This window comes from Cyanistes caeruleus, chromosome 11 (genome assembly GCF_971803275.1).
Source record: "Cyanistes caeruleus chromosome 11, bCyaCae1.hap1.1, whole genome shotgun sequence".
Lineage (NCBI taxonomy): Eukaryota > Metazoa > Chordata > Aves > Passeriformes > Paridae > Cyanistes > Cyanistes caeruleus.
In genome coordinates this window covers 16,606,690-16,633,978 of record NC_141711.1, presented here as the reverse complement: position 1 = coordinate 16,633,978, position 27,289 = coordinate 16,606,690, and the positions used below count along the sequence as shown (strand labels likewise).

Below are 27,289 nucleotides of genomic sequence, written 5' to 3'. Positions count from 1 at the left end.
TTTAACTTGGATTTAGCTGGAAGTTTGTGTATTATGTTTATGTGGTAAACAGATTTGTTTTCCAGTTCTAGAGAATATTTTCCTCTGTAAATTTGAACAAGAGCTAAGCTCTGAAGGATGTTACAAATCAGATTTATCTGAGGAGATAATTATAAACCCTTTGTACTAGTATAAAGCTCTTTCTATATTCCAAAAGTTTCTTGTGCCAAAGCTCAAATTTGCCTTTCTGTGTAAATGCCAGGAATTTTAACTCATTTTCTATAGTTTCTGGCTTTTTTCCCCTCACTGTGTGCTTTGGAGTTTTAATGTTTGTAAATACCATCTGCTCTGAAAGCAGTTCCATTTCTGAAATACTTTCTGGCTAAGTGGTACCTTGTGATTGCAGCTTCCCAGTCCACTCCTCATAGTGGGGTTATTTTATTTGGAACTCATACTGATTGTAGTGAAATGTGTCAGTGAACCTGCAGTAAGCCAAGCATTGGCCAAAACTTGTTGTGAGGCTTGGTTCCAGCTGTGAAAAACTATTAAAGGGCTGGTAGAGGAAGGGTTATTTATGGAATGCTGTCACATGAAATGGAAAAGTGAAATGGGGAATGGGTTGATTCTGTAAGCAATCTAGGAAGCAGAATTTTTGTGGGGATTTTAGGCACAGGTATATTACAAATTGTGACTAATATTTCTTTTTCTTTTTAATCTAAAAGATCTATGATATTCAGACTGGCAACAAGCTGTTGACTCTGTTTAACCCAGATCTTGCCAACAACTACAAGAAGAATTGTGCCACCTTTAACCCCACTGATGACCTTGTCCTAAATGATGGTGTCCTCTGGGATGTCAGATCTGCACAAGCCATCCACAAATTTGACAAATTCAACATGACTATCAGTGGTGTTTTCCATCCCAATGGGCTGGAGGTCATAGTCAACACTGAAATTGTATCCTTTGGGCCACTGTGGTAACTAGTACTGGGACCTTAAGAACTGATATGGATGAGCAAGTAGCTGTTTGCAGAATTGCATTAATGGTCTTCTGTGTTACATATTATGTGTGGCAACAGGAGTTCCTATCTGTGAGTCAAGGATGAACAGGGACTGTTAGGTAGCTTACTTAAATCTAGATTCTGCCTCTGATGCAGTCTAGAGAAAATACTTAAAACAGAGAGAGAGCAAGAGAGAATTTCTTCTCTGATGTACTGCATAGCTCCTCAGCTCTCTTCCCATGTCTTAACAAGATCAGCCTTGAAGGTACTGCAGTCACCTTTCATGACTGGGAATGGCATTTTGAGTAGGACCTTTCTCATTTTGAACACGTGTAATTGTAGTGCCAGTGTCCAATTCTGCTTCCATCATATTTGCAAGACAGAGGCAATGAGGTTTCTTGAACTCAATTATCCAGTTCTTTGTCACTTCACTGAAAAAGAAATAGAAATTTTCAGTTGTTTGTTGTTCCTTAGCCTGTGTTTTTTCAGTGGGACCTCCGAACTTTCCATTTGTTGCACACAGTACCTGCACTGGATCAGTGTCGTGTGGTCTTCAACTATACTGGCACAGTGATGTATGGAGGTAGGACTTCTCCCCTTACATCACTCTCCTGGGTCACCTCTTGTGAGATCACTAGATGCTTGTTCAGTGAAATGCGAAGCTTCAGAGATTGTGTAACTCCAGGCCTTACTGGAATGTGTGAACTGGATTTTTTTCCAGGATGGTCATGCTACATATATTGCTGACAAAGACAGTTTTCTGTAACATCAGCAATATCACAACTAATTTGTGAGATTAAAAAGCAGCCTATTGTATAATGGCAGATCCAGTGATGCTTGAGAAAATAATTTTGGCCTCTGTATTAAGTTTTGATGATCTGTTGTATCAATAAAGGCATCTATGGAAGAGTAGATATTAAATGGGTCTTGCCAAGCTATTAAATATAAAGAAAATTAATGCCAGAGTCTCACTTGATATGAAGTTGATTAATGGTAGTGACTAATGGAAGGCAGATTTGTGGAATAATCTTCCCTTGTTTCAGCTATGCTGCAGGCAGATGATGAGGACGACCTTCTGGAGGAGAGAATGAGAAGCCCCTTTGGCTCTTCTTTCAGGACATTTAATGCAACTGATTATAAACCTATAGGTAAGAGAGGAGCCAATAGCTTTGTCTGGAGGTTTGATGGTTTTCTGAAAGTTTGCATAGTAACATTCACTTCTCTCTTTGCATGTGTGAGAAAACAAGCTGCTGTATCCTGTTCTGGGAGAAGCACGGGAGTTGAGTTTAGCACTGACATAATTTCAAGTATCATATCCCATTCAGTGTGTGACTGCTTTACTTGCTCCTGTTCAGCAAGTAAATGTTCAGCAAATACAGTTCTGGCTGTATTTCTTCTCTTCTTTCCAAGTAAGGCATAATCTGAGGTAGTAGGTCACTTGGCCAGGATGGCATTACTCTCATTTCACACAGGGCTCTTTTTTTAGCTGGTAGAGCTAAGCTAATTGCTGACATAAACAAATGTGGCTTTTGCTGTTGAAGGGAGGCATAGGTCACAACTCAGTCCCTTTGTTGCACCTATTCTGAAGGATGATCTGTTGTTTACTGTGCTTGGGGAAACCAATAAATGTATTATCAAGGAAGGAGGCACCGTGCAGAGCAGGTTGAGAGCTTACATGCCTGTTTTTTACAATGGTCTCCAATGTTTCTATTCTTTATTACAGGTTGAATTATCTACAAATATTCATTTCACTCGTTTCAGCTGTTTTCTCTTGTCCCAAGACTGTATTATTTGCTTTTAGACACTTCTTTTTCAGTGAGCATTAAGTTAACCACTGAGTTTGTTCTGTGGTGTTTTCCAGCTACCATAGATGTAAAGAGGAATATCTTTGACTTGTGCACAGACAGCAAGGACTGCTATCTGGCTGTCATTGAGGTAAAGAAGCTAAAAAGCCCCCTGGTCTCTGTAGCTGTGGTTTGAATGCACTGCTTGTTGTTTCTTTTTTGAAGTTCCTGCTGTTAAATTCATGTCCTAAGCAGTGGTGGTGTTTTGATGGTGCTAAAGATGCTGTTTGCTTTTCATTCTGCACCCCTACAGTCTTGTTCTGCTGCCTCTTATTCCTTAAATTTTCAAACACAACTCCTTCTCTTCTTCAAACTGTTCCCACTTTAAAATGTACAGATATTTTCCTTCTCATGAGCATAAAGAAAAATGTGGGGTTTTTTCTTATTTATAGCAATAATTTCCTATTATTGTAAATTAAAATGTGCACTGTACCAAGTAACTGGGAAATGCAATCTTTCAGGGGCTTCCCACAGAGCCTTTCTGTGAATCATCCTTACTGTTCCTTTTACACTTGTCTTCCTAGCAAAATCCCAGAAGCTAAGGATTTGAAGCAAAAATTACTGAGCTAAACTTCTGGTTTGTTAAGGGAGCAGTTCTTCGCTCCATAATATGTTGTCAGAATACAATTTCTTGAAGCCTGATTATGCACATATAGTGAGTAATGTGAAATCCTGTCAGCTTTATTCTCCATGAGCCACTGATCCCTACAGACCACAAAAGCAAATCAAGAGTTTGTAGCAGAGCAAGTTCATGTTTAAATACTGAAGTTGGAGATGACAAGGTTTCTAAGAAACCAAAAGAAAATTTTCTTTGATAGGAGTCATTGGAAATGTTACTTCAGGGAACATGACAAGTCATGAAACCAAAGAGGCTCATTTTAGTGTTAATTGTCATGCTGCTGGTAAATGGGAGGGAAGGATTTTGGAAGTGTTGTGATTGAGATCAGATGTAGCATTGAATATGACAGCTGAGCTCCGTTCCTGGGGTTAACTTCCTGTGGGCATCTCCCCTGCAGAACCAGGGCAGCATGGATGCCATGAACATGGACACGGTGTGCAGGCTCTATGAAGTGGGCCGGCAGCGGCTGGCAGAAGATGAGGAGGATGAAGAAGAAGATCAGGTGAGAAGCATGGCATTGATCTGTGTGTTCAAGAGTAGCTGTAAGCCCTCTACATGTGTTCATTTATTACCCAGAATGTACAGAGGCCTCATTTGGCCTCACCTAATGTGAAATAGATTACTTTACTGTCAATGTAAACAAAGACCATCTGTGCAGAACCTGTATGAACAGTAACTTTGTGCACTGTAAATTAACACAAACATTTATAGTTTATTTATTAATTTCCTTAAGTATTCAGCCTTAATCAGAAGCTTTGCTTTTTGTTCTGCTTTTTTTTTTAAAGTATTTCAACCCCCAATATAGACAGTAGTGCTTGAGGCTTTCCTTTTTTCAATTCCAATTCTCATATTTGGACATAATTTATCACCAATTTGTGAAAGAGACAGCTTGTAACTAATGCAGTGAAACTGCACAGTACTTCTACACAGCAAAAGGTTTAAAGAATTTTGAAGAGGGCTGTAGGTTTGCACTGGAATGTGTTGGTTTTCCTTCTCTGATCAGCTGTTTGATCTCTGGCAACTTGACAGAAGAGCTCAGAACTGCAGTAAGTGCCCCTCAGGGTGCAGCTGGTAGAATACACAGTAGCACAGAATGCTTACTACAGTCAAGTGAGAATTAAAGTTCCACAGAATCAATTTGTAACTTTGTGGGTGTCAGGTGTTTTGGTTTTTTTGTTTTTTTTTTTGGACAGACAAAAACCTTATGCTTCAATTCCCAAAAGATTTAAAATGCATTATTCTTTGCTCTTTGGTGTCTGCATTCTAGTAAATCATACATTTCTATCTCATGTGAGAAAAGCTGACTTCACCTTTTTCCAAAGAATGCCAGAAGGTAATACTTAGGTGGGTTTTTCCCAGACTGTGTGGAAAGCTGGATTTGTGCTACCTTTTCTATCTCTGAATCTTCCTGTTGCTAGGTTAAAACTCATGCTCTCTACTTCAGAAGACTGGAGAGCAGTTCTCAGGAAAGAGTAACTTTCTTTGCAGTGAATTGTTATTATGATTTCCCTGTAATTCTGAAGATAAAGCAGTAGTTCAGGTTTGGGTGTTAAGTGTGCTTTCCTGGCCACTGAGTGTGCTACAAGGTTGCAGTTGAAGTCTTGGCATTCTTCTGAAATCACTGGTCGCTGTTTCTATCCCTAGATTGGATAGATTAGAAGAATAGAATTTCTTGGGAAGCAATGAAGAGGAAGGAGAGATTGTTGCTCTCTCCTTCCTTTCTACATCCCAGCCATCCACTACTTGCCATGGGCAATATTTACTATTTCTATCTCCACTTCCACTGTTTTTGTTCACTTTCACTATATTTTAGTATTCATATTTTCTTTATAAAATCTCCAAAAATAGTTTGTAGCAGAAATGAGTTTGGTATTGTACAATGATTAACTAGTAGCTGTCAGGGCACTGCTTTGCAAAATCCTGCTAAGTGTTGACTTAAGGGAGATCTGTGTTTGTGCAAGGCAGTCAATGGTTCCAGGCTGTAACACCAGGTACCCAGCAGAGATAAGGGATCTGCCATCCATCAGGTGTGACTGGGGACCTTTCTGTCTTACAAAGAGAGGTGGCCCCAGGCGAATCTAAGTGTGCTAAAAGCTTTTCTGTAAAGCTGATGAAATGTTCAAACAAAGCTGCTCCTGGATGGATTTGCAAGTTAAGAGTGATTAGTTGGTATTGCATAACTGCTGCTTTTTATGGTCTCAGTTTCTGGGGTCTGTACTTGTGTCCTAGACAGCAACTTTTAGGGATAGTTACAACCAAGGTTCTTTAGTAAGAGAGATTTGGTCTTAATAAAAGCAACACTTATGAACCCAAATTCAATTCAATGTACATATATCGAGGCAAACACAACTAAGCCCCTTGCTCTTTGTCCCACAGCTGTTCTGTGCTTTTTCTTCAGGTTTGTTTTTGTCTTAGGTTTCCAAAATACAGCTTCTGTCTCTGTAAAGACATCCAACGTTCAGCTAGAATGAAGAGAGGTTTTCCTGAATAAAGACAGAATCTTTGGTACACTTGTCTGTTGAGAGGTTCCCTGATGGAAGGATTTTTGTTTGTGTGCATATCCTCACACATATGTAGCTGTTCATTTGCCTAGTTAGTTTCTGTGATTCAGCTTTTGAAAAATTTGGTATAACATTTCAAACTTGTTGGAACTTCTCACAGATACTCTTAAACCCCTTCTAGCTGAAACAGGATGCTTTCTGTTCTTTCATGGAAGTAGTGGTGGGGGGGAAATCCATAAGAATCAAGATGAATCTAGTATCTTTTTGGTCAAAGTTTGTGAGACAGAAACAAATCTGTTTGACCCCTACCTCTTGACACCTTGACTTGATGTATATTTGGATTTTTGTATCTGACCTACGTGGGTCCATGGGTACATTTTTCTGCCTGTACACAAAATAACAAGTACTCAGATAGAAAGGTGGCTGATAGGCAAGCCTTGCTCAGAAGTCATGTGATGCACAATGACATTGCTTTAAAATTTGTGCTAAGAGATAAGAACTATAGAGAAAAATAGCTGCCTTACTTTTTTTTTTACCTTAAATTTTGATGCCTCACGATGTCAGTTCTGGCAAATGTCAGCTGATGGCTCCATGACAGCTTTGTCAAAAGGCAAAAACTCAAGAGTCTGTAAAATGAATCTAGCAGGGATGTTTGGCCTACAGATATCTTTCAGTTCCTTCTGTAATTTAAGAAAAAAAATAACTATGTTATTCCTCCTATCTCAGACCAACCTTGTAAGATCAACTCATCTGCTACATAAATTGCCTTCAAATTAAATGATGGAGCTGACTCAGTGGCTGTAGCATGAGACTGCTGCAGTGAATGTTTGTGGTCTTGTTTAAAATGCTTGAGGACAGCACCAGTATGGCCTGGTTCTTCCCTGCTTCTGTACCAGCCTTTCCAGTGAGATCCCTGGGAGGCTGCCTTTCCCTAGGTATGGCAAACAATCCAAGGTTGTCAAGCCTTGTGAAACAGAAAAAATGTTAATGGATGTTGATGCTTTGTGGTCTGTACTTATTATGCACTGAGGGAAAGTAAAGATGTAACATGCTTAATAAGAGTCTGTTTGCAAGCTCTTTGGTTGAGTGTTTTGCTCCAAAAAGACCAGTGTTCCTGCCTTGAACTTCCATGAGTTTTGTGAATTATTTTACTGCTGGCTGAGTATCCAAATGTGTCCATCCATAACCAGCAGTCTTACTCACAAGTATTTGCAAGACTGTGTTCAGCATACAGGGAAGTAGTTAAGGGTTTCCTATTTTTCAGTCTGGCTGCAAGATCTTCCTCTTTTTCCTCCTGTATTTGCCTCTGTTCTGATGTACTCCTTCAGTTAGATTTGGTGAAAATAAGTTTGGTGTCTGGATTACTGGTGCAGATCTTGGACTGCCTTTTGGTTGTTAGCTTGCTTTATTCTTACATATTTCTCTTTCTTGGCTGATTAGTATCCCCTGTTTCACTTGTTTATCCACTGTCTTCTGTAGAGGCAGACAAGGAATTTCAGAGGAAATGGCACATGGCAGCTGCCATGGGCTAGAAAAGGAGACTTCAGAAATATTATGTGTTCAGAAAAGCTGAAACCAAGGGAACACAGAGTAGACTCAAAACTGTGAAATTGAAGTCTGGATGAGGTGATCATCTGAGTGGGTTTTAGGATTTTCAGTCTGTGCATTTTTACCTCCTGCTTTAGTTTTTCTTTCCATATTAGTTGTTTAAGGCCTGTTTTTCTCTCTTTGGTATGTGTGGGTGATGTTGCATCTGTAAGGCTCAAGTAGTGTCCTCAGTTTTTGTCATGTTCAGAGAGATTTATGGCTTCAGCAGCACATTGCTTCACCTAGCTGTCCCTGTCCTATAAAGTGTGTTCTACTTCTTTTGCCAGACCTGAAGAACTGTTAATTATCCTGCAGTGCTTCTGGGCTATCGAAATGGTTGATGGTAGGTGTGTAATTTGTCTTTTTGCATTGGTTTAGTAAATTCTAGGTGATGGGAAATAAGCTTTGTTGATAAGGCAATAAAGACTTGAAAGACAATCACTATTCTAACATATGGTTTAGCCAGGGTGGAAAATGTTTTCCTCAGGTTTCTATGTGGTCTTTGTGATCCCAGTTTTATTTTAGGATTCTCCCCGTTTGCCTGCAACAGTAATTCCAACAGGAATTCCACTGTACTTTATTGCTGTTGTTTGATATTGGTTTGTTGATTTGTTTTTTTCATGTGAATACTTACTTGCTGGGGAAAGACCCCACAAACCTTAATCCATATTGGCATAAATATTTGGGAATCATGAGACCATGGTGGTGCTCTGCCACTATAAGCTGACTAGAATGATTTATGATTTTTGTCACCAGGGACCCTAAAGTAAGACTTTGTTTTAGGAGCTGTTCCTGTAACAGTTGAAGGTACAGTCAAATCTTACTCAGGGATAAAATGATATACAGAATAATAGCTGTGAATGGGTATCTTCAGCCAAATGTCTCAAATGATAATGTGTGTCTATTGCACACCTTCATAGAAATCTTTGAGCTTAGTTGCTGCTGGGAAGGCTGACTGAAGAGTGGTTTCTATCAAAGATCTTATATAACAAAACACATGTTTTGAACAGACATACTCCAAAACAGATATTTAAAAGAACAGTGCCTATACTTTTTACTGCATTTTGAGATAGTAGTAAATAACTGTGACTGCTTTAGCCTATTCTACTGTTTCAAAATCTATTTTCAGTAGCTCTCAAGCAGTGCAAACAGAGGAAATTCTTGGAAAGAGATTAGTATTTGGAGTTTCCATAAGAGCAGACCTAGTATTATGGAGTAAAACAGCTTCAGCAGAGATAAAAACATATTCTGCCTGTTCAGTGACATAAATCAAAGATGTCCTTCCTCTTGCCTAACACATCTTTCTAGAATTCCCACAGTAGTTGGGATCCAAGTAAATAAAAGCTGCCTCAGCTTTGATGAGAAATGCCAGTCAGAGGCTTGAGAAAATAAAGGAACAAATTCTTCTCCTGAGAGAGGAAGTTAATTTACCTGCCAAATTATTAAATTCCTTTATACATTATTGTTCTTTTCATGGAATTAAAGGAATTAATTTATTTTTGCGAGAGTCTGAGATCAGTGGGAGACAGGAAAAGAAGCATATTGAGAGACTGTGTCTAGTTCTGTACTCCTTACATTACCTCTGAGCCCTGCAGCACAGACAATATAGTAACATCAGCTTAGAACCCCTTCATCCCAAGCATTAGGGAGGGTACCAGCTGTGAAATGGTGGCTTGCACATGCCTCAGAGGACAGTGACTGGAGCCAGGTTGATTATCATCAGCTGCAGACAGATTGAAATGCAAACATTTCATAGGCAAAACCTGAGTTTGGTCAAAAAAACTGAACCTCCAGATCCACATGAGGCCCATTCCCTTAAGGTTTTTGTTTGTATCATGGATGGTTTGTCATTCATCACAGGTAAGTAGTCATTGTTAGACAAGCTAAACCTACTTACACAGACTAAGAGATTAACTGCTTTTTATTTCTTCACTCCATGTTTTGCCTCTGTGACATTCTGTATGCTGTGTGCTGTTTCCTGTTTTAAATCTGCACATACCTACACCTGCATAGAAGCCTATGGTAAGATTCCTTGCTTGTTACATATGGTAACTTCTGCACCTTCCCAGGCTTCTACATATTTATCTCTGTGACTAATGGCTATGAAGAAGTAGAAATTCTAACCTTGAAATAGCCAAGAAGGTAAAAGTAGGTGTAGCCCTGCTGTCTGAAGGAGATGAATACTTGGAGTTAATTTACTGGTACATAACAGGAATTAAGGGTTTGCTAGCTGAGAGGAAGGATGGGCAGTAGGTAATCTAGGGTATGAAAATCCATACATGTTTGACCAGGGAGTCTGTTGGCTATACTTAAGCTTTTTCCACTACCCATTGTCCAGAAGTATTAAGAAGTGCAGGGGGTGAAAACCAGACATTGTCACTCTTGAGAATTACATAGCAAAAACCCAGAAAGTACCAATATGGTACTCAGCAAAGAGTACAATTGTCAGAAGGTATGACAAGGGGGTTGTCTGGAGAAAGATAGATGGATAGATAAATTACTAGAGCAAAGAGAGACTTACTCCTCTGGGTAAAACAGACTTCAGGGCACTTGTATTTGAACAATGATCATATATCCTTTTTTATGGAAGCAAAGCCCTTTCCCAAGCTTGGCAATAGGGAGTAGTTAAAATAATGCTGATAATCTGGAAGGGATCAAATTACTGAAGTTACAAATTTGGTCTACGAGAAACCTGGGGAAGGAGGGTGAAGTGAATCAGTAGGCTGTTTCTTGCAAAAGCATATAAATTAACCAAAATTATGATACTATGGGAAACATTAATTTCTTTAAAGAGAAAACAAACCTAGATGTAATAAACTACTGCTGGAATCAGATGTTACCAGTAGATAATTTGACTTGGCTAAATGTAGCCAGAAGTGAATTAAATGTCAGCTGGAACATTTGAAGTAGGGGGAAAAGCTTTACTAACATTGATTAGTTGTCCTGGAGATAGTGAAAAGATAGATGAAAATATGAATAGTTAGAGTAATACCATGTAGCATGATTCAGACTGAGAGGTGCAATAGAGATTGTGTTTTCAGAGGGAGGAAGTGTTGCTGGAAAGCAGCTGGAGGTGCTGATGGGAGATGGGCAGGGGCTGGAAAGGGAGTTCTTGGAGCAGGAAGCTGGGCAGAACTGTTGATGTGCTGCTTGGTTTTGCACTGTGAATCAGCTCCTAGAAGAGGAAGAAAAGGTCAGTGAGGTGCGAGATAAACAGATGAAACTTTTTGTAACAGCTGAAACCATGTCAAGGAAGCAAAAAATCAGTGACCTGTAGATCTCAAAACAGAATCAAGATTTCCAACCCAAGTAACAATTGGAAAAGACCTGTGGGGTCTTCCTTTGGCAACTAAAGGCCAACCTACTGTAAATTTGAGAGATTGTGTAATCTGCAGTGGAAGTCTCAAATTTTGGTCACGTGGTCTTTTATAAAAAACTTTTGGATTCAAGAAATGTAAGAAAGCTCTATAAATATGCCTTGAGGGTACTTAAAGACAGGCCTGGTGTATTTTTGTATACTGCAGATCTGCAGTGCTGTAAGTTGTACTTCTTGGAAGCACTTTGTACATACACTAATTTAATGTTAAGATACGTTACAGAAATATGTTGAAAAGTTTAAGTTCTGCTTAGCTAACATGTATTTTGCATCAGTTTGAGTAAGTGAAATACTGGAATTTTCCTGAGCCTCTGGATGATTTTTGGGAGACAAACACCAGTGAGTATGTCAAGTATCAATAAGCTTTGCTACCCAAAAAAGACAGATTTATTAATTTTGTATGTGCAAGATGACTGGTAAAGGGGAATGGTAAGAGAGTTAATGCTGATGATGAAAGATTAGGAAGTTCATTCCAACAAGCATCAAAGAACAATGTGGCAGAAAACACATAATGCTTGAACAAGTGCAAAGGGTAAGGGTATATTTATTAAGCTCTGAAAGGGCTGTAAAAACTGGCAGTATGAAGAATTAGGTCAAGTAGGTTTTCTTGTTCAGTGCAGATATCCCAATATCTGGCATTCTGTTGGGAGTGTTGTTTAGTTTTTTCCTTTGGGGGTTATGAATGGTAAATTAATTGAGCCAAGTCTACTCTGCTTTTTGGAAGCAAACTGATAGTAAAGTCACCAGTAATTTGCTTTGAGATGATCTCAAGATAGTCCTTTGCTGTGTAATCAGCTTTTCTGATTCTGTAAGTTTATGTCCAGGTTTTCTTGTACTATTACATCTCTAAATTTTCCCTGCACAAACCTGGATATGGTTTGGAATAGCTGATTTGTCTTTCCTTGTGACACAGCACAAGGTTTTTTTTCTCTGCTCTTACTCAGAGTGCTTGTTTGAGTCCCTGGGGAAGGTGTCCCATTTTCTCTCTGTGTAGGGATCCCTTACATGAGACAGTTGTGATGTCTCATGAAGATTCATCCTGGGTCCTCATGAACAGCCTAGATATCACTTACATGTGGTGGTGTTAGACTGCAGCTGGCACTCCCTCAGCTCTTTCTCAGCTGTGTGTCCCAGGGGTTGGGTTTGGGAGCAGAAGCTCTGGGGTGCTTTGTTTGGAGAGCTGTTGCCATCTGCTCCAGCCAGGAATGCTGCACTGGGCCTGCAAAGCTTGGGCTTGCCTTGGCTCAGAAGCTGAGGCAGAATTTATTTGCCTGTAGCTTAGCAGAAGCTTTACAGTGTCTAAGTGGTGTTTGGGTTCTGTAAAAAATGACAAGGTACAGGTTTCCTCCTCACTGATGAAGATGCTCCCTTGAGCCCTGTGATGTGTCACCCTCCAGCTCTGTAAGGGTGTCACTGTGTGTGTCACACTCACATGCACGTGTGACTTCTTGTTGCATGAGTTTCACACTATTTTCTTTTACCAAGGACAGGTACAATTTTCATCTCATCTTACTATTCTTAGGTGGTTTTTAAGTGAATGTGGCCTGACCCTAATCACCAACTTCAGATTAAGTAATTTAAACTGTAAAAGTGGAAACATTTAATTTTCTGTTTGTATTTTCACAAATTATTTTTTCTTCACTGGTCAATATAACCCTTCCAAGTTAATTTGCAGCTCTGTATACAACCTTTCTGTGTAACTTGGCTCTTACTCTTGTCAGCCAGAAAGGATTGTTAGCTCTATACAGTGTATTTCATTTCATCCTATATTTGAAGGGTGATATTGGTATAAATGCCTTGCCTTAAACTTGAATTAGAATGCTGATGAAACAGTAATTCAGTATCCAAGAAATACATTATATATGAAACAATGAAATTTAGTAGTTTTGACATTTTGAATCCTTGTGGACTAGATATTTAGGAAAAAAATACTTTCAGAAATTACACAGGTGTAGAACACAGAGGGGACCTAACTCATTTCAGAATCGTTCAGGTTTTACTTACATGGACTTTAAACAGATCTTGTAGACAACATACTTTTTTCCTAATATCTACAGGTGTGTTTCTATCTCCAGATACTGAGAAACTTGGTTTAATAGTTCCAAGATTTTAGAATAAATTGATAACTCTTTCCTGCTTCAAAATTGTTTAGACACTGAAAAAGAAAAATAAACTCTCCTGCCTTTTCAGTTTTTAATCAGCTTTTCAATTCTGACTAGAGCAATAAAATTTAAGACATTGGTCTCTCTGCACATACTGCATAGAACCAAAAGAAATACAAATTATTAAGGCACAGCTTTTATACTCGATTCAGTATGTTTTATGGAAAATTATACCCAGTATAGCATTGCAGTTTAAAACTGAACTGCAAGGAAGATGTTTCCTCTCCCAGTGTGTATACAATTATGTCTGTTTATTTGAGGACTCATTGACTCCAAGTAAAGTAGTAATTTCTTAAAATAAGCACAGGCTTTAAAACAGTTTGGTTTTAATTTTATATTTAAACTCTTTCATAAAGGAAACTGTATGTAGCAAACCATTGCTTTTATACTGTAATCTGCATTTAAGAACATGGCACTTCTGGTCAGCAGTGAAGACTTGTTTGCCTTTTGTAAGTGAAGAAACAATACAATTTACTCTTTTGGCTTTTTGGCTTTCCTTGTTTCTTTTGCCTGTGACAGATGTTGGATTTGTGTGGGTGTGTTTTTTTTATAGCACTGACTGAAGAAAAAGTAGGTTGGTGAGATGACAGTAAAGGACTTTCCTCTGTCCCTTTAGATCTGAAAATGCAGCAGTCTAAACAGTGGGAGTGTGGTGAGCTTGAAGACCAAAGGAACCCTTGAAGTGGGTTGTTAGATATCTATCTTAATTGCTTCCTAATTCTGCAAAATGTGTCTCCTCCCAAAACAAAGGGGCAGTTGGGACTGAATGAGTTGAAAGTATGCTGTTAAAGAAACAAGCTGGGACTGAGGAGATGTGCAGGTGGATTGAAGCTTTTCTTTCAGTCCTGGAATGCTCTGGAGCCTGGCTTGTGATGGCAGTTTGTATGGAAGAAGGGTAGAACTGTTACAGCTGCTTCCCACTCAGTCTCATCCATTACACATAGATTTCTGGATTTCATCTGTACAATGAAGAATTCAGTTGCTTTACTGAATGCAAATTCTTATGGTTTGATAAAGATCTTGACCCACAGGTAAATACCAAAGATGAGGTTTCTGAGCTGCCGTAAACAGTTCTGTTATCTGAAGCTGAGTGATTCAGGGATTGGCTTAGACTAAAAGTGTCTTTCCCTGCATTTTATTCCTCATCTAAACGGCAATGACAAAGGCTGACAGTGCATGTGGTTTGATGTCAAGTGGAGGTGTTGGTCCTGCTGAAACTAAAGCAGTGTGCACAAGACTAGCAGCAAAGGCACAGATTAACAGGTTTTACTGCATGTCCTTCTCAGGGGTGCATTGTGGTGACACGTGTTGGTGGCCAGTCCTGGAGAGGAGATTGAGCCAGTGGTACCTGTTTACACCAGCATTTTGCAGTTAAGATTTTGCAGGCCTGCAGGTGATCTGGCATGTGTGATATTCTGAAGCTTTGGAGAGAACGCTTAGATGGGTGATGGCAGAGTGTTTATAATGTCTGATGGCTGGATATGGGGAGAAGTGAAAACTATAGGGTTTTTTTAGTTACTGTTATTCCATTTTACATTTATCCTAATGTCTGCAATGGACTGTTTTTGCTGTCTTTATAGGAGGAAGAGGAGCAAGAGGAAGAAGATGATGATGAAGATGATGATGACACAGATGATCTTGATGAACTAGATACAGACCAGCTGCTGGAGGCTGAGCTGGAGGAGGATGAGAACAACGAGAATGCTGGTGAGGATGGAGAAAATGACTTTTCTCCCTCCGATGATGAGGAGATTGCCAACCTCCTGGAAGAGGGAGATGAGGGTGAAGATGAAGATTCTGATGCTGATGAGGAAGTTGAGCTGATTCTTGGAGATAGTAAGTGTGTGCCCACCTTGGTGACCTTGTCCACTACTTAAGGTCCCGACAAAGAGGCAACATCTAAATTTCCCCTGAAATGATTTAACTGTCTTGTCCGTGGTTGGTATGAGTGACAGGTTATCATCATGTTTGTTCACCTGGGGCTTCTTTTAGTAATCCACACTAAAAACAGCTCATAAGTGAGAGGACAACTGTGCATTCTGGACAAGGAGGTATCTCCGTTCTTCAAGTGCTCCCAGGTGTGTGTGAGAGAGAGAGAGAGAACTCCATGTGAAGAAGCTTTTTGTGATTGCTTGCCTACCCTGCCCTTGAAGGGGACGCAGGTTTAACTCTTACCTCACCTGTCTGCTCTGCCTCATGTGAGCCCATAAGGACAGAGAAGCACTTTTCATCCTTGGTGCTGTTCTTTATCTTTTGTAATTGCTTAAAGTGCAAAGCCAACATGGCATTTCTGACTTCACTTCCTTTATTAGATTATTCTGAAGCTAACATAACTTTTGGGATGCAATTTAAATAGTTCTCTTTTTCTGGCATTCCAGAAATACAGTGATTTGAAAATACATAGTGTGTGTGTGTATGTGTGTATAGAAAGGTCTGAACTTCTTATGTAGCAATAACATTTGGAAAGGTACTTCACAGGAAAGAAGATAGCATCAGGCTTGGGATTTGTGACACCAGACTCTGTTCCTTTTTTGCAGAACAATTTTTGAGTATGTGTAGCCAAACCACTTAGTTATTTTTAATTTTCAAGCTCTATAAATGGACATAATATATTTACCTTAAGTTAAAAGGTTGGTAAAGATGAGTAATTAGAGTGTGCAAGGTGTTTGAAGTCCTGCAGTGATAGATTGATACCCATCTCAGCTCTCACATCAGTCTTCCCTGCCAGTGTGCTGGAGGATGAAGCTGGCAGGCTGATCCTTCTGTGGCAATGTAGCTCAGTCATTTTTGAGGACTTGGCCACATGAGGTTGCCAGAGTTATTCTGTGGCATACTATTCAGTTACTCTGCTGTTCTCTAGAAGGAAACAGGTTTATACTGTAGGGCCATATAGGATATTTTCACAGCTCAGTCATTAATAGTATCTTGCGGTGCAACATTTTGGGGTTGCAGGGAAACTCTGTGTCCTAGTAGAGGGCAGGATCTTTGTGACACAACTCGACTGTTTTTCCTCAGGGAATGCAGGGCCAGAAGCTCTTCAGAGAACACCTGAGGTGCTGTACCTTGAATTATCCAAGGTGCAGAATGGCCAGGATGTTCAGGCCATTTCAGTAACTCTTCCTGGAACAAACCAGGGGCTACTTGACAGGAATTTCAGGCATGCTCTGCAGAGCACTGTGTTTTCTGTACATCATTTATGGATAGAGCTACTTGAGCAGAACTTTGATCTGTATGGCTGCAGAGCTGCAGCCAGCCCATCCTGTGGCTGTTAGGTTGCTTAGCAGCAATTTTGGGAACTCAGAGCAGGGAGTGAAGCTCTGCCAGGCTGCTGCATGCATGGTCCTTGATGGGTTTGATGAGTGGGGTTCTGTGGCAGCTTCTCTGCAATTTCATTTGACTTCATTCTGTTTCCCACTCAGCAAAGAGCAATTAAAATTTTCCTCTGCTTATGCTTGTTCCAGTATTGGCACTGCCAGTGTAGCAAGTACTGGCATGGGGTGTATTTAGAGTGTTCCCTACTGCAGATTCTTCCTGTATTGTGGGTGAACCTCCATAACAATAGTGTTTCCAAAGCAAAATAATTCAGGAGAGTGAGTGGCATTGGTCTCTTGTGCTTTAGAAGAGGTTCTAATTCCTTTTTTAAAATAATCCATGGAGAACCTTTTAAGTATGAATTTGTCTTCCTCCCCCTTTGTTACCACTTTGGGGACATTAGATCTGTTTGTCAAAGCAGTTCATGCATTGTGCAGGTCTTTCAAGAGATTGTTGCTGGGCCAGGTGGGTGTAATTTTTGAAATGCACATGTGACATAGGATTGAAGAAATACATAGAATTCTCACCAGCAGCATGGCTGACTCTTGATTCTGATTCCTGTTTTCTTCCCTAATCTAAAATGGCAACTTCCATGCAGGTCTGTGCAAACTATGCCAAGCAGTTAACTGCAGTCAGATTTACTTGCAGACATAGAGCTCAGAACTGGAAGGTTATGTTGTGAACTGGGGAATAGTGAGGAGACCCTTTCTCAAAGCTTTCCTCTGCATTTAAAAAAAACAAACCAAAACAACAAAACCTCTCCCCACCCCAAACTCCAACTTTTCCAGCTTCTCTTCTTCAGAGTTTCTGGATTTTTATCTCGCTTGTGCTTCTTTCCCTCTTACCGTGTAAGTGTAGCTGCTGCAGCCCTGGCTGGTGTTTTCTAACTCCCCAGCATGGCTGTGGCTGTTCTGGGAGCACTGATGACCCCTCAGCTTGGGCTCAGTCTGATGGATGGTGAGATGGAGCATCCCTTGCTGATCACAGTGGAAAGGCAGCTGGCTGATCTTCAGGGAGGAGGGTTGGGGGAAAGGGTTTGTACCCTCTCTGCTTGCCTGTGATTTTTTTTTCCCTAAGGATAGCATCTGAGAAGGGATGAACCTTCCAGAAGGTCTTTCTTACCCTAACAGGCATTTTAGAGATCCACTATTACTGAGATGGCTAAGTGGAAGTCTTGGAGTCTTTTTTTTTTTTTCTTTTTAACTATTTTTAACACCCAGTTATCTGCTGCATCCAATGAATTCGCATAAGAAAAAGAGCCAACATCACCTCTAAGGTAAGGCAGGAGCCCTCTTGCTGCCAGAGCTACTACCACTTCCCTCTTGCACAATTGAGGGAGGAGAGGTCTTATGCTTTAAGATTAAAAGCAAGTGTGTGTATGTGTGTGTGTGACTGCTTCTGGTAAATCCCTTCATGTATTCATTCTGTACCACAATGAAGAAAACCAGGAAAAGCACAATTTTCAGGTCACCTTTAGGAAGTGACCTGTAGTTAAATTTGTTACAGAAACCTCTGAGTTACTAGAGCGAGGTTCTAGTTGGGAGTGTGTGGATTGCTTCCACCTCAGTGAGGTCCAGCTCATTGCATGAGGAATTACCTTGTGCAGATCACACAGAGGCCAGGCTGGTGGAGCTGCCACATCTGTCCAGCCCCTGGTGTGAAGAGCTGTTGCCCTTTGTTGTGCACAGGAAATTGTGCAGGCAGATCTTTGCTGGTGTCCTCCCCACCTTGCCAGGGGAAAAACCTGCCAGCTCATAGGAACTGCACTTGTTAAAGCTGCTTTCCTTGAGCCTCTGTTGTAAGCAGGGAAGGAAGGCCCTGGTGCAGATTTCCTGGCTGCTTTTGAGTGTTTTGGAGCACTGATGGTGCTGGCTCTGTCTGTGCTGGGGAGCTGCAGCCTCGGGCAGGGGTGACCATCTCCTGTGCCTGGGCGAGTGCCTGTGTCACAAACCAGACATAACCCACGTGTCTCCTTTGCAGCCGACAGCTCGGATAACTCTGACCTGGAGGACGACATCATCCTGTCCCTGAACGAGTGAGGAGCGGCTGATGGGCGGGGTGTGGGCAGGAGGAGACGCTCCCTTCCCGACCAGAGACCAAATTGGAAACCGACTGAACACCCCAGCCCTGCTTTTCATGGGAAAACCTGAGGATCTCCTGCCAATCCGCTGTGTTGGTTTGAGTCAGTTTGAGGCTCGGGGCTAAGTCTCAATAAAGAGACCTGGGGTTAGGCCTCATTTCTCTCTGCCTTTTTTTCTTTTTTTCTTTTTTTTTTTTCTTTTTTTTTTTTTTTTTTTAGTTTTTCATTTTAGGCTGAGATGACTCTTCAAGGAAACTTCTGAAGATATTTCACAATATATTTTCTTTGTATAAAGTTCTTTCCTAAAGAACAGAAATAGTTTTATAAAAAAAAAAGAAAAAAAAAAGAAAAAAAAAAGGCAAGTGTTCTAGTAAAGAGGGGAGACCTTTGTATTTCTGTAGTACCTTGTTACCATGGGGTAGGTTTGGGGAGAAAAATTGTTTAAAATTAAAAGATTAAAATTTATGCAACTACTAAGTGAAATAAGAGGATCATGGTTTCTAATATTGTTGAGGAGTGAGAATATTTTTATTTTAAATATGATTTTATTTTTAAAAGAGAAGAACTACAGGTGTTAACACCTGCTAATGCACCAGTGTGTTCCAGATGCTTTTGTCCTCCAGGGAAGAGCCCCTGGGGTGTTTGTCAGTTTGTGCTGTGGTACCAGCTATAGTGGGAGGCTGAAATCCTGGCTGGGCCTAGTCAGAGCCTGGTATTCCTGAAGACATGGGAATCTGGGATTGAAGTTAGAGCCCTTTTTCTCCCCTCTACCTTTTGTGGTTCAAGTTTTTTAATATTTCTTTTTTTTTTTTTTTTTTTTCCCCTCTTGCCCTCTGTGTGGAAACTGCAAATTGAAGGCCTTTTTCTTTAATGTAAAGTGTATTTATTAAAAAATTAAATACAAATCCCATCTGTGTGTATGGCTGTGAATCGTAGCTATGCAAAAGCAGTGCTCCATGTGTCTGCAGGGCTTGGCTGAGAGCAGCCAGGTAGAGCTGGAACCTACCTAAGGAAGGGCAAAGGAAACACAAAAAGGGGTTTGGGAGTGCAGCATGGCCATGGCACAGCAGCTGTGGGTTCCAGTCTGATCCCTTGGGTTGCCTGGAATTCTCAGAGGCATCTTCACCACACTGAGTGTGAGAGCTGGATGATTCCACTGGTGCTGGGCTGTGGTTGTGTGGGGAGGTGCTCCGGAGTGTCCACTGCGGTTCAGGCAGGGAATTCTGCATCTCCCGCGATGTGCCAGGAGCTGGGAGCAGCAGCAGCTTCCTCCTGTGGTTTGGCATTACCCAGGCTGCCCTGTAGCTGTCAGGGCACAGGGAAAATCAGGTGCTCCTGTTGGGGCATGACAAATGCCCTGCCCTTAGAAGAGGAGGAAGAAACAGCAGTGGAGTGTTTGACTTTGCAGTGCAGCAGCCAACTCGGGCCTGTGCTCAGAGCTGGCAGGTGAATGTGCTCACTGCTTGCCTGGACAAGGCCACGGCTGTGCTGTTTATTCCGAGGTGTTCAGATACCATCCACTCACCTTTTAACCCTTTCTCTCTTTTGGCCACTTTCAGAATAGGGTTTGAGGCACAACAGGGAACTGGAGACTTCTCACTCCTTGACACTACCGTTTTCCACCAAGAGCTGCTCATTTCAACTAAGGCTAAAGGTCTTACTGCTTGAAGAGGAAGAATTTCCTTTTTAACTGAAAGAAGGGGTAGCTTTTTTTCCCTCCAGCATTTGCATCTACTTAATGCACTTACCCAGGGCTGCTTGTTAATAATTAAAAAGAAATGTTCTGCTGCAACTTATAATGGATAATTGTACCCTACACAGTCAAGAAGGATGAACAAATCACTACTACAGTATTCAAGACCAGCAATTGGAGCAGCATTCTCATTAATGAGGGGATTGAAAGTCGGATATGCCACCCAGCAGCTGTGGAAGTAGCCTCTGCCTTGTCAGAAACCATCCCACCCAACTTCACCATAGAAAAATGTGCAGCTCAGGAGGAGAAAAAAAATAAAGCTTGTACTCAGCTACTACCCCCAGGGAGCTGCAGTGCCAGATGTCCATATCTTGTTCTGGCATTAAACCCCAGCTGTAATTGGCTGCATCTGCTGTTGGTTTGGGCCTGGCTATTTTGGAGAAATTTATCAGCTAGTTTTGCAAGACAGAACCAAAACACCTGGGATGGAGCTCCTGTGTATGCTGAGGTGCTGTAAGTATATGAGCCTCCCTCCCCTCCCACACCTGCCCTAACTCCACTGAACAGAGCCAAAGGGAGTGGGTTTGGGCCTTACCCTGTGGGGAAGGAGGCAGGGCCTGCAGGTCAGCCCCCAAAACTGCTGAAGCAGTCCCTGTCTCCTGTCCTGGGCAGACCTCGCCTCTATGAAGTTAAATACACACCTGGGGAAGCTGCCTGTACCCCATGCTGCTGCCTTAGTTCTGGGGGTCTCATTGAAGAATTCTTGGGGAACAGGTGACGACACCAACCTGGGTGCAAAGCGGAGTTCAGAACTGGACACTAGCAAGGGATTATTTTGTTTTTGTCAGGCCATAATTCTGCAACTGCTTGGGACAGGGAGAACTCTCAGCATTCAGAAAATCACCTGCTCCCTGGCATCATGATTTAATCTTATTTAAAAGCATGCTGCTTGGAAAGGATCCTATAATCTTCTGGAATACTCACAGCACGTGGCTGATGTGGTGCCATACAGTATTTCTTCTATGCAGCAGTTACAGACCCTGGCTTAGGGGGGGTGGAAGATTTAAATGTCCTGCCAGCTGGCTAAGACATACTTCTGCAGCAGAGGGGAGCAGGGATGATGCTGTTTCCTCCCACAATGTGAGCAGAGGAGCCCAGCACAGCGTGTGCTCTCCTGTCAGCATGGTCACTGCACTGGGACCCAGTACCTGCTTGGTCCATTTGGTGCCTGACACACCCTTCCATGGAGCACAGCCTGTGGAGTGCCCTGCCAGCACCCTGGGAGGGAGCAGCACATCCCTGCTGTGCTGGGCTTAAAAAATCTCCCACAGGCCAAGGCTGGGAGAGCAGGGTACAAACCTCACCAAGTGTAGCTATGGGTAATGACTGAGGCTCCTCAGCACTGGTCAAAGCACATCCAGGGCTAGCCCTCATACCTGTTTCAGTAGGAAAGACAGCCAGCAACTGATGTTAAAGAGGCCTTGTGAGACAGAATGTTTGCTGAATGTGTGCTTAGAATAAAAGATGGGGTACCTCAGGCTAAACCTGAAAACTCAGACCAGCCCATCCACCATGTCACACCCTGCTTGAGTTTCAGATCACCCCCGAGGAGCCAGACACCATTACCCTGCCATGATCACCTTACTGCCCCATTGTACTGGGCTGAAAGGCACCATCCTCCCCAAAACAACCCCAGCACTGCCTTAGCCAGCACCTTCCAGCATCACCCAGGGGCTCAGGCCTCCACCCCCTGTATCTTCTCCCCCAGAATTGTTGCCCATCCCAGTTTAAGGCCCAAGTCTTTGATGCTGTAAGATCCAGATGCTGTAACTGCCAACCCTTTTCCAGGTCTGTTTCTCTTGGAATCAGCCTGGATGCATCTGTGAAGGGAGGGGATGGTGGACAAGGGTCCAGGGTGGGGCCTTTGGCCTTGGCACAGTGTTAAAGCCATGGTGTGGCTCCCTTGCCTGCTGGGGAGCAGGGAAGGCTCAGGTCATCGTGCCAGACGGATGCTGCTGCTTCTCTCCCAGGTGTTTTTTCTGTAACTCTCCAACGTCTCCTTTACACCTGTTAATTTTGGTAGGAGGGAGATTTGTTGGTCTCATATGCTTACAACCATCAGCCACCTCTCTGGGAACACAAATGCCATCATTCAAATCTCATCCAACCTTTGTCTTCTAAACAACCCTACTTTATTATTTACTTATTTCACAAGGAAAGTGGGAGATGGGGGATTTTGGGCTGGTCCTTGGCTTTGCCAGCAAGCAGTTGCAGCTTTTTTAATTTACTGATTTTTTTTTTTTTCCTTCCCTTTCCTAACATTCACACATCATAACACACAAAAGGCCATGGCACAGCAGGAGCTGCAGCTCCAACTGCAGGGACACCTCCAAGGCAGGATACTCCCACAAAAGGCTCTAATCGCCCTAGGGCCAGCCACGAGGGGTATTTAATAGCACTTGGTTTCAGATAACACTGAACCAACTGTTGACATTTGGCACCGTCTGCGTTACAACAGCATCGGGGACTCGGTCACGAGGGTGGAGTCGGTGTCCCTATAACCGTGTGACACCGGGGCAGCCCAGTGCCACCAGTGCAGGCAGTGGAGCTGCTCCTCTGCTCCCACAGCGCATTCCCGGATCCCTGCTGCTCCCAGTGGAGCATTTGGCTCCCCTCCTTCACAGAAAATGCATCAAGTGAAATGCAACCCCCACCCCCCAGCCCAAAAAACCAACCCACGCTTGTTGATATTAATAACCCATCACCAGCTGATGATGTCCCTACATCTGCAGGGTTAAAAAGTGAAAAATAAAAGCATCATTAGATTGAGTTATGCTCACTGCTAAGTGGGTCGTGACACCAATCATACCTGAGAGGAGTTTTAGAAGGGCTTTTGGCAACCCTCAGCAAATGAGCTGCTGGGTCACAGAGATTAGTGCGAGGTAAATCTGGTTCTCCCACGAATTTGTTCACTTGCTTACCATGAGAAAAACAATAAAAAAATCACCTGCAAATCTAAAGAAACTTTAAAATGTAGCATTTTTAATCCCACACAATTTTCTGTAAGTCTCCTAAAATCTACAGGCATCGCTTTGAAAAATAAAAATATCCCCAAACAGAACAGTATGGATTTTAACTCCAGCTTGGACTTGTTACCACATCCTTATGTTGCTGAGCACTCAAAGGGTCTGGCCCCCCAAGCAACCACCTCATACCACAGACAGCAGAGGTGATGCATCCACCCGTTTCAGAGCTCAGATTTTGACCTCCAGTGGTTTCTGTTACAGATCACCTGTGCTAACAGAACACATTCTCAGCCAGACAGACACGTTTCTGTCTTTTTTTGTAAGCCTGCAAACAAATTTAAATAGGAAAAAAAAAATTAAAAAATAGCCATTTACCTTGCAATAAAGGATTCCAGGTGGTACAACATGATTGACTGCACATGAGCACCTCCAGCTCACTAAACACCTTCATGCCCCTGGCTTGTCCACATTGAATAAGGGTCCAAGAGGGTCCCCCCTTAAATAACTTTTTTTTCCCTCTTCTGCTTGTTTTTCCTTTTATAAAAATTGGGAACGTCAGACCTTTTTTGTTTCTATGCAAGCATTTCTATGACTGAGACATGCACCATGTGGTCTCAAACCTCACCAACTTGAATACAGGATCCACTCCTTACCAGCAAACCTTTTGCCAAGTATCAACTAATTTTTTGGTGTGTATGAAAAACACTTTTATTCTTCATCAGGCTTTGCTTCCTTGGTAGCTGGCTTCCTGGGAAGCTTCTATTCTCAAAGAGAGACTCAACAACAAAGCATCCAGACTCAAATTTACGAAATAAAAAGCAAACAGGACAAAAAATAAAAAATAGAGAACCAACCTTTCAGTCTCTGCTACAGCACAAATAACCCCTCTTCCTCTCCCACCTTGAAGGACACATATAAAGATGAAGGAGGTGCTCAAGGTAGGGATCTGAGAGCTGAACTGGGCTGGGGCCTCACCTGGCCTGGCTGCAGCACAGGGAACTTGCCCTTCCTGGGCCAGAAGAACTCGGATACCGCACAAGTTTAGAAATCCATCAGTGAACAAGGCTTTACTGACAACTTTTCATACAGTTAAAAAATAAAAATACAGAACAACAGCGGACAGTGTCACATATTAAAAACGAATAAAATGGGCTCTATTTAAAATTTTAATAGATATTATAGGTATTAAAATTAATTAGAAACTAAAAATCTTACCACTCTGGTCAAGGTGTTTTGAGCCTCAACCAAAATGATCAGCCTTAAAAACAACTGGGCTGTGTGACACACAAAGAAAACATGGAATTTGAAAAGACAGTGTGGGCTAGGCAGTGTCTTTGACTATAACTATCACCATATGTTCTTCTTCTAACTTCCCCAATGTCCTTAGTGCTGACTGGAGGTACTGCTGAGAGAACTCGCAAGGAGGGAACGCGTAAAGCATGCCTGTGCTGTCCCTGCCCTTCGCCCCTCCCACGGGCAGGCTGATAACCCCAGCAGCCTGCTTCTGTTTCAAGTAGGAGACCAGATTCCTGAGAAGCCGTCGCTGCAAGCCAGGCTCTACCACAGGGAAGGTCCCCTCGGCCCCTGCCCCTGCCGGGGCTGACTGGGTGGCCAGGAGCACGGCGTAGCCGTTGGGGCTGCCTTGTTTGATGCGCCGGGTGACTTCATCCAGCTTGGGCTGGTCCAGCCGAAGTCTCTGAGCAATTTTGAGCTGCGTCAACTTCCCGCCAGACGAATGGTCTTTGAGGAGTCCGTTGATGACACCCAGGTCTCCCTCCAGGATGTGCATAGAGGTGGGGAAGCAGCTGTTTTTTAGCACAAGAAGCCCATTCCAAGCAAGTTGCAGTGTCTGAGCATATTCTGATAAATTCTTTAGCTTTTTGGTCTCAGATTTTGGCTCCTCGTGAGTTTTTGATTCCGATTCACCAGTTCGATGATTGCGTTCGCTGTCCCTTTTTTTGGGCTGGGGAGCATCGGCTGGCTCGCGATGGGGTTTCTCCTCAGCCGCATGACGATTGTTCTGGAGGGAGTTGCTCTGCTCTTTCTCGGCTCCGGGTTCTGTAGTGTGATTCTCCTTGCGAGCCCTGTCAGGGCTGCGGTCTAGAGCTGGCCCACTGGCCTTTGTCCTGCTTCTGTCCTCGTAAGGCGAGTGAGTAGTCCTCCCACGGTCACTGGAAAGACTCCGGCGTCTCCGCCTCTCTTCCCACGGTTTGGGCACGCTGCGGTCGCCGTCGCTGCCCCAGCGCTCCCCGCTCCGGCTGCGCACGGACCGGCTGTAGCTCTCCAGGTTGTTCCTGCGTTCAGCGTTTTTGGCAGGGCTGGCCCAGTCTGCCTCCACAAAGCTCCTGTCTCTGTCCGAGTACAGGAGGTGCGGAGGAGTCCTATCCCGCACCCTCAAGTCTTGCTCCAGGCTCCGGTGCCGGCTGTACCCATCAGCCAGTAGCTCGTAGTGCACGGGGAGAGGCGCAGGCTGGTACTGCTGCGGGTATCTCGTCTCTTCTGCTTTGGCAAAATCCACTCGGAGTCTCCTCTCTGGTCCACCCAAGGGGAAGCCCCTCATCTGCGCGCAGGCGGCCTGGGCAGCGTCCAGGCTCTCATACTGGATGTAAGCGAAGCTGTCGCCCTTCACGTAGTCAATAGTCCTGATGCTGCCAAAGCGGTCAAACTCCCTGGCCAGGGCGGCCAGGGAAGTGCTGGGGCCAAGGCCCCCCACCCACAGCCGGGTGGTGGGGTTGGCTTTCCCGTAGCCGATTTTGATGGGGTTCCTGCCCACAACGCGGCCTGACATGGCCACCTTGGCCCTGTGAGCCATGTCCAAGTTCTGGAACTTGAGGAAGGCATAGGCACCGCCCTGGCCACGTGCGGGGCGCTTGATCACCACCTCCTCGATGATGCCGTACTTCTCGAAGGCGCGCCTCAGCTCCACCTCCGACACGTTGTGGTCCAAGTTGCCGATGAAGAGGTTGCGGGTGGCTCTCTGGTCATCCTCTGGCATCAGGTCTTCCTCGGCCACGATGGGGTAACTGTACGGGCGGCCGCGCTCGTCGTACAGCCCGTAGTAATCCAGGGCCCGCTCCCGCTCCCGGGAGAGCCCGATGGCGGCCGCTTCCAGCGCGAAGGCGGCTGCGGCGGCGTGGCGGGGCCGCGGCTCCCGCAGCAAGGGGCTGGTGACCGGCGACAGCGAGCGCTGCTTGTACTGGTAGGCGCTGTGCAGGGGCGGCAGGTACCCCAGCGGCTCTGGGGAGGGCGCGGGGGGCGGCGTGCGGCTGCGCCGGCCCCCGCGCAGGTACACGGGCTCCACCTTGAGCGGCCGGTCGTAGAGGAGCAGCTGCCGGGCCCGGGCGTGCCGCCGGGCGTCGCGGGCGTCCCCGGGGTGTCGGAAGTTCACGTAGGCGACGCGGCCGAGCTCGGGCGTGTGGGAGAGCTTGACACTGATGTCCCCGGCGCCCCCGCCCGCGAAGCGCTGGAAGAGGCGGAACAGCCCGTCCTCCAGCAGCTGGTCGGGCAGGGCCGCGCTCAGCCCGCTCACCAGCAGCGTCTTGTACTCGCAGGAGCCGGGCGGCTCCCCGGCCAGCCCGGCCGAGCCCCCGAGCGGCGCCAGCAGCAGCGAGGGCGCGGCGCCCGGCGGCGGCCCGGCCAGCAGCAGCGACGGGGCTACCACGGCGCCCGGCAGCGCCTTGGCCTTGGGCACGCCGAGCGCCCGGGACGAGGAGGAGGACGAGGACGAGGGGGCGGCCTGGCTGCCGCCGCGGGCGCCCGAGGCCGAGCCGCTCCCCGCCGGGCGGTGGTTCGAGTCGCCGCCGCCGCCGGCGCGCTCATCGCCGCGGTGGCTGCGGGAGCTGGAGCCGCCTCCGCCGCCGCTGCTGCTGGTGGTGGTGCCGCCGCCGCCGCCTCCGCCGCCGCCGCCGGGCGTGGACTTGTCCCGGCTGCTGCGGGAGGCGCCCGAGCTGCGGTGCGGGCCGCGCCGGCTGCTGCTCTCGCGGTCGCGGTCGCGGGGCCGCTTGGCGGCGGCGGCCGCGCGTCCGCCCGCGGCCCCCGGCGGGCTCGAGTCGCGGTCGCTGCCGCGCTTCATCGCGCCGGGCCCGCGGCTCAGGAGGCGCCTCCGGCGGC

The 27,289-nt window shown here is 44.4% G+C and overlaps 2 protein-coding genes across 6 annotated transcripts in view; one reads left to right on the top strand and one right to left on the bottom strand.

Annotated features, from left to right (window-relative positions):
- Nucleotides 1-18,617, top strand: part of DCAF1 (DDB1 and CUL4 associated factor 1) — a 47,816-nt gene extending 29,199 nt beyond the window's left edge. For all 5 annotated transcript variants that reach the window (XM_086846219.1, XM_086846221.1, XM_086846222.1 and 2 more), the window contains 7 exons: nucleotides 702-935; nucleotides 1,469-1,562; nucleotides 2,023-2,127; nucleotides 2,841-2,914; nucleotides 3,840-3,944; nucleotides 14,649-14,904; nucleotides 18,361-18,617. In XM_086846219.1, coding sequence (XP_086702345.1) covers nucleotides 702-935; nucleotides 1,469-1,562; nucleotides 2,023-2,127; nucleotides 2,841-2,914; nucleotides 3,840-3,944; nucleotides 14,649-14,904; nucleotides 18,361-18,419 — 927 coding nt within the window. In that variant the 3' untranslated portion in view covers nucleotides 18,420-18,617. The remainder of the gene's footprint in view (nucleotides 1-701; nucleotides 936-1,468; nucleotides 1,563-2,022; nucleotides 2,128-2,840; nucleotides 2,915-3,839; nucleotides 3,945-14,648; nucleotides 14,905-18,360) is intronic.
- A 5,602-nt stretch (nucleotides 18,618-24,219) lies between these two features.
- RBM15B (RNA binding motif protein 15B) lies at nucleotides 24,220-27,266 on the bottom strand. Its single transcript, XM_023935554.2, has one exon. It carries the CDS (start codon nucleotides 27,249-27,251, stop codon nucleotides 24,501-24,503), a length of 2,751 nt encoding a protein of 916 aa, XP_023791322.2. The 5' UTR covers nucleotides 27,252-27,266; the 3' UTR covers nucleotides 24,220-24,500.
- Nucleotides 27,267-27,289: the final 23 nt, after the last annotated feature.

Excerpts from the sequence above, each read along its gene's own strand:
- RBM15B (XM_023935554.2), bottom strand. The coding sequence starts at position 27,251 with ATGAAGCGCGGCAGCGACCGCGACTCGAGCCCGCCGGGGGCCGCGGGC.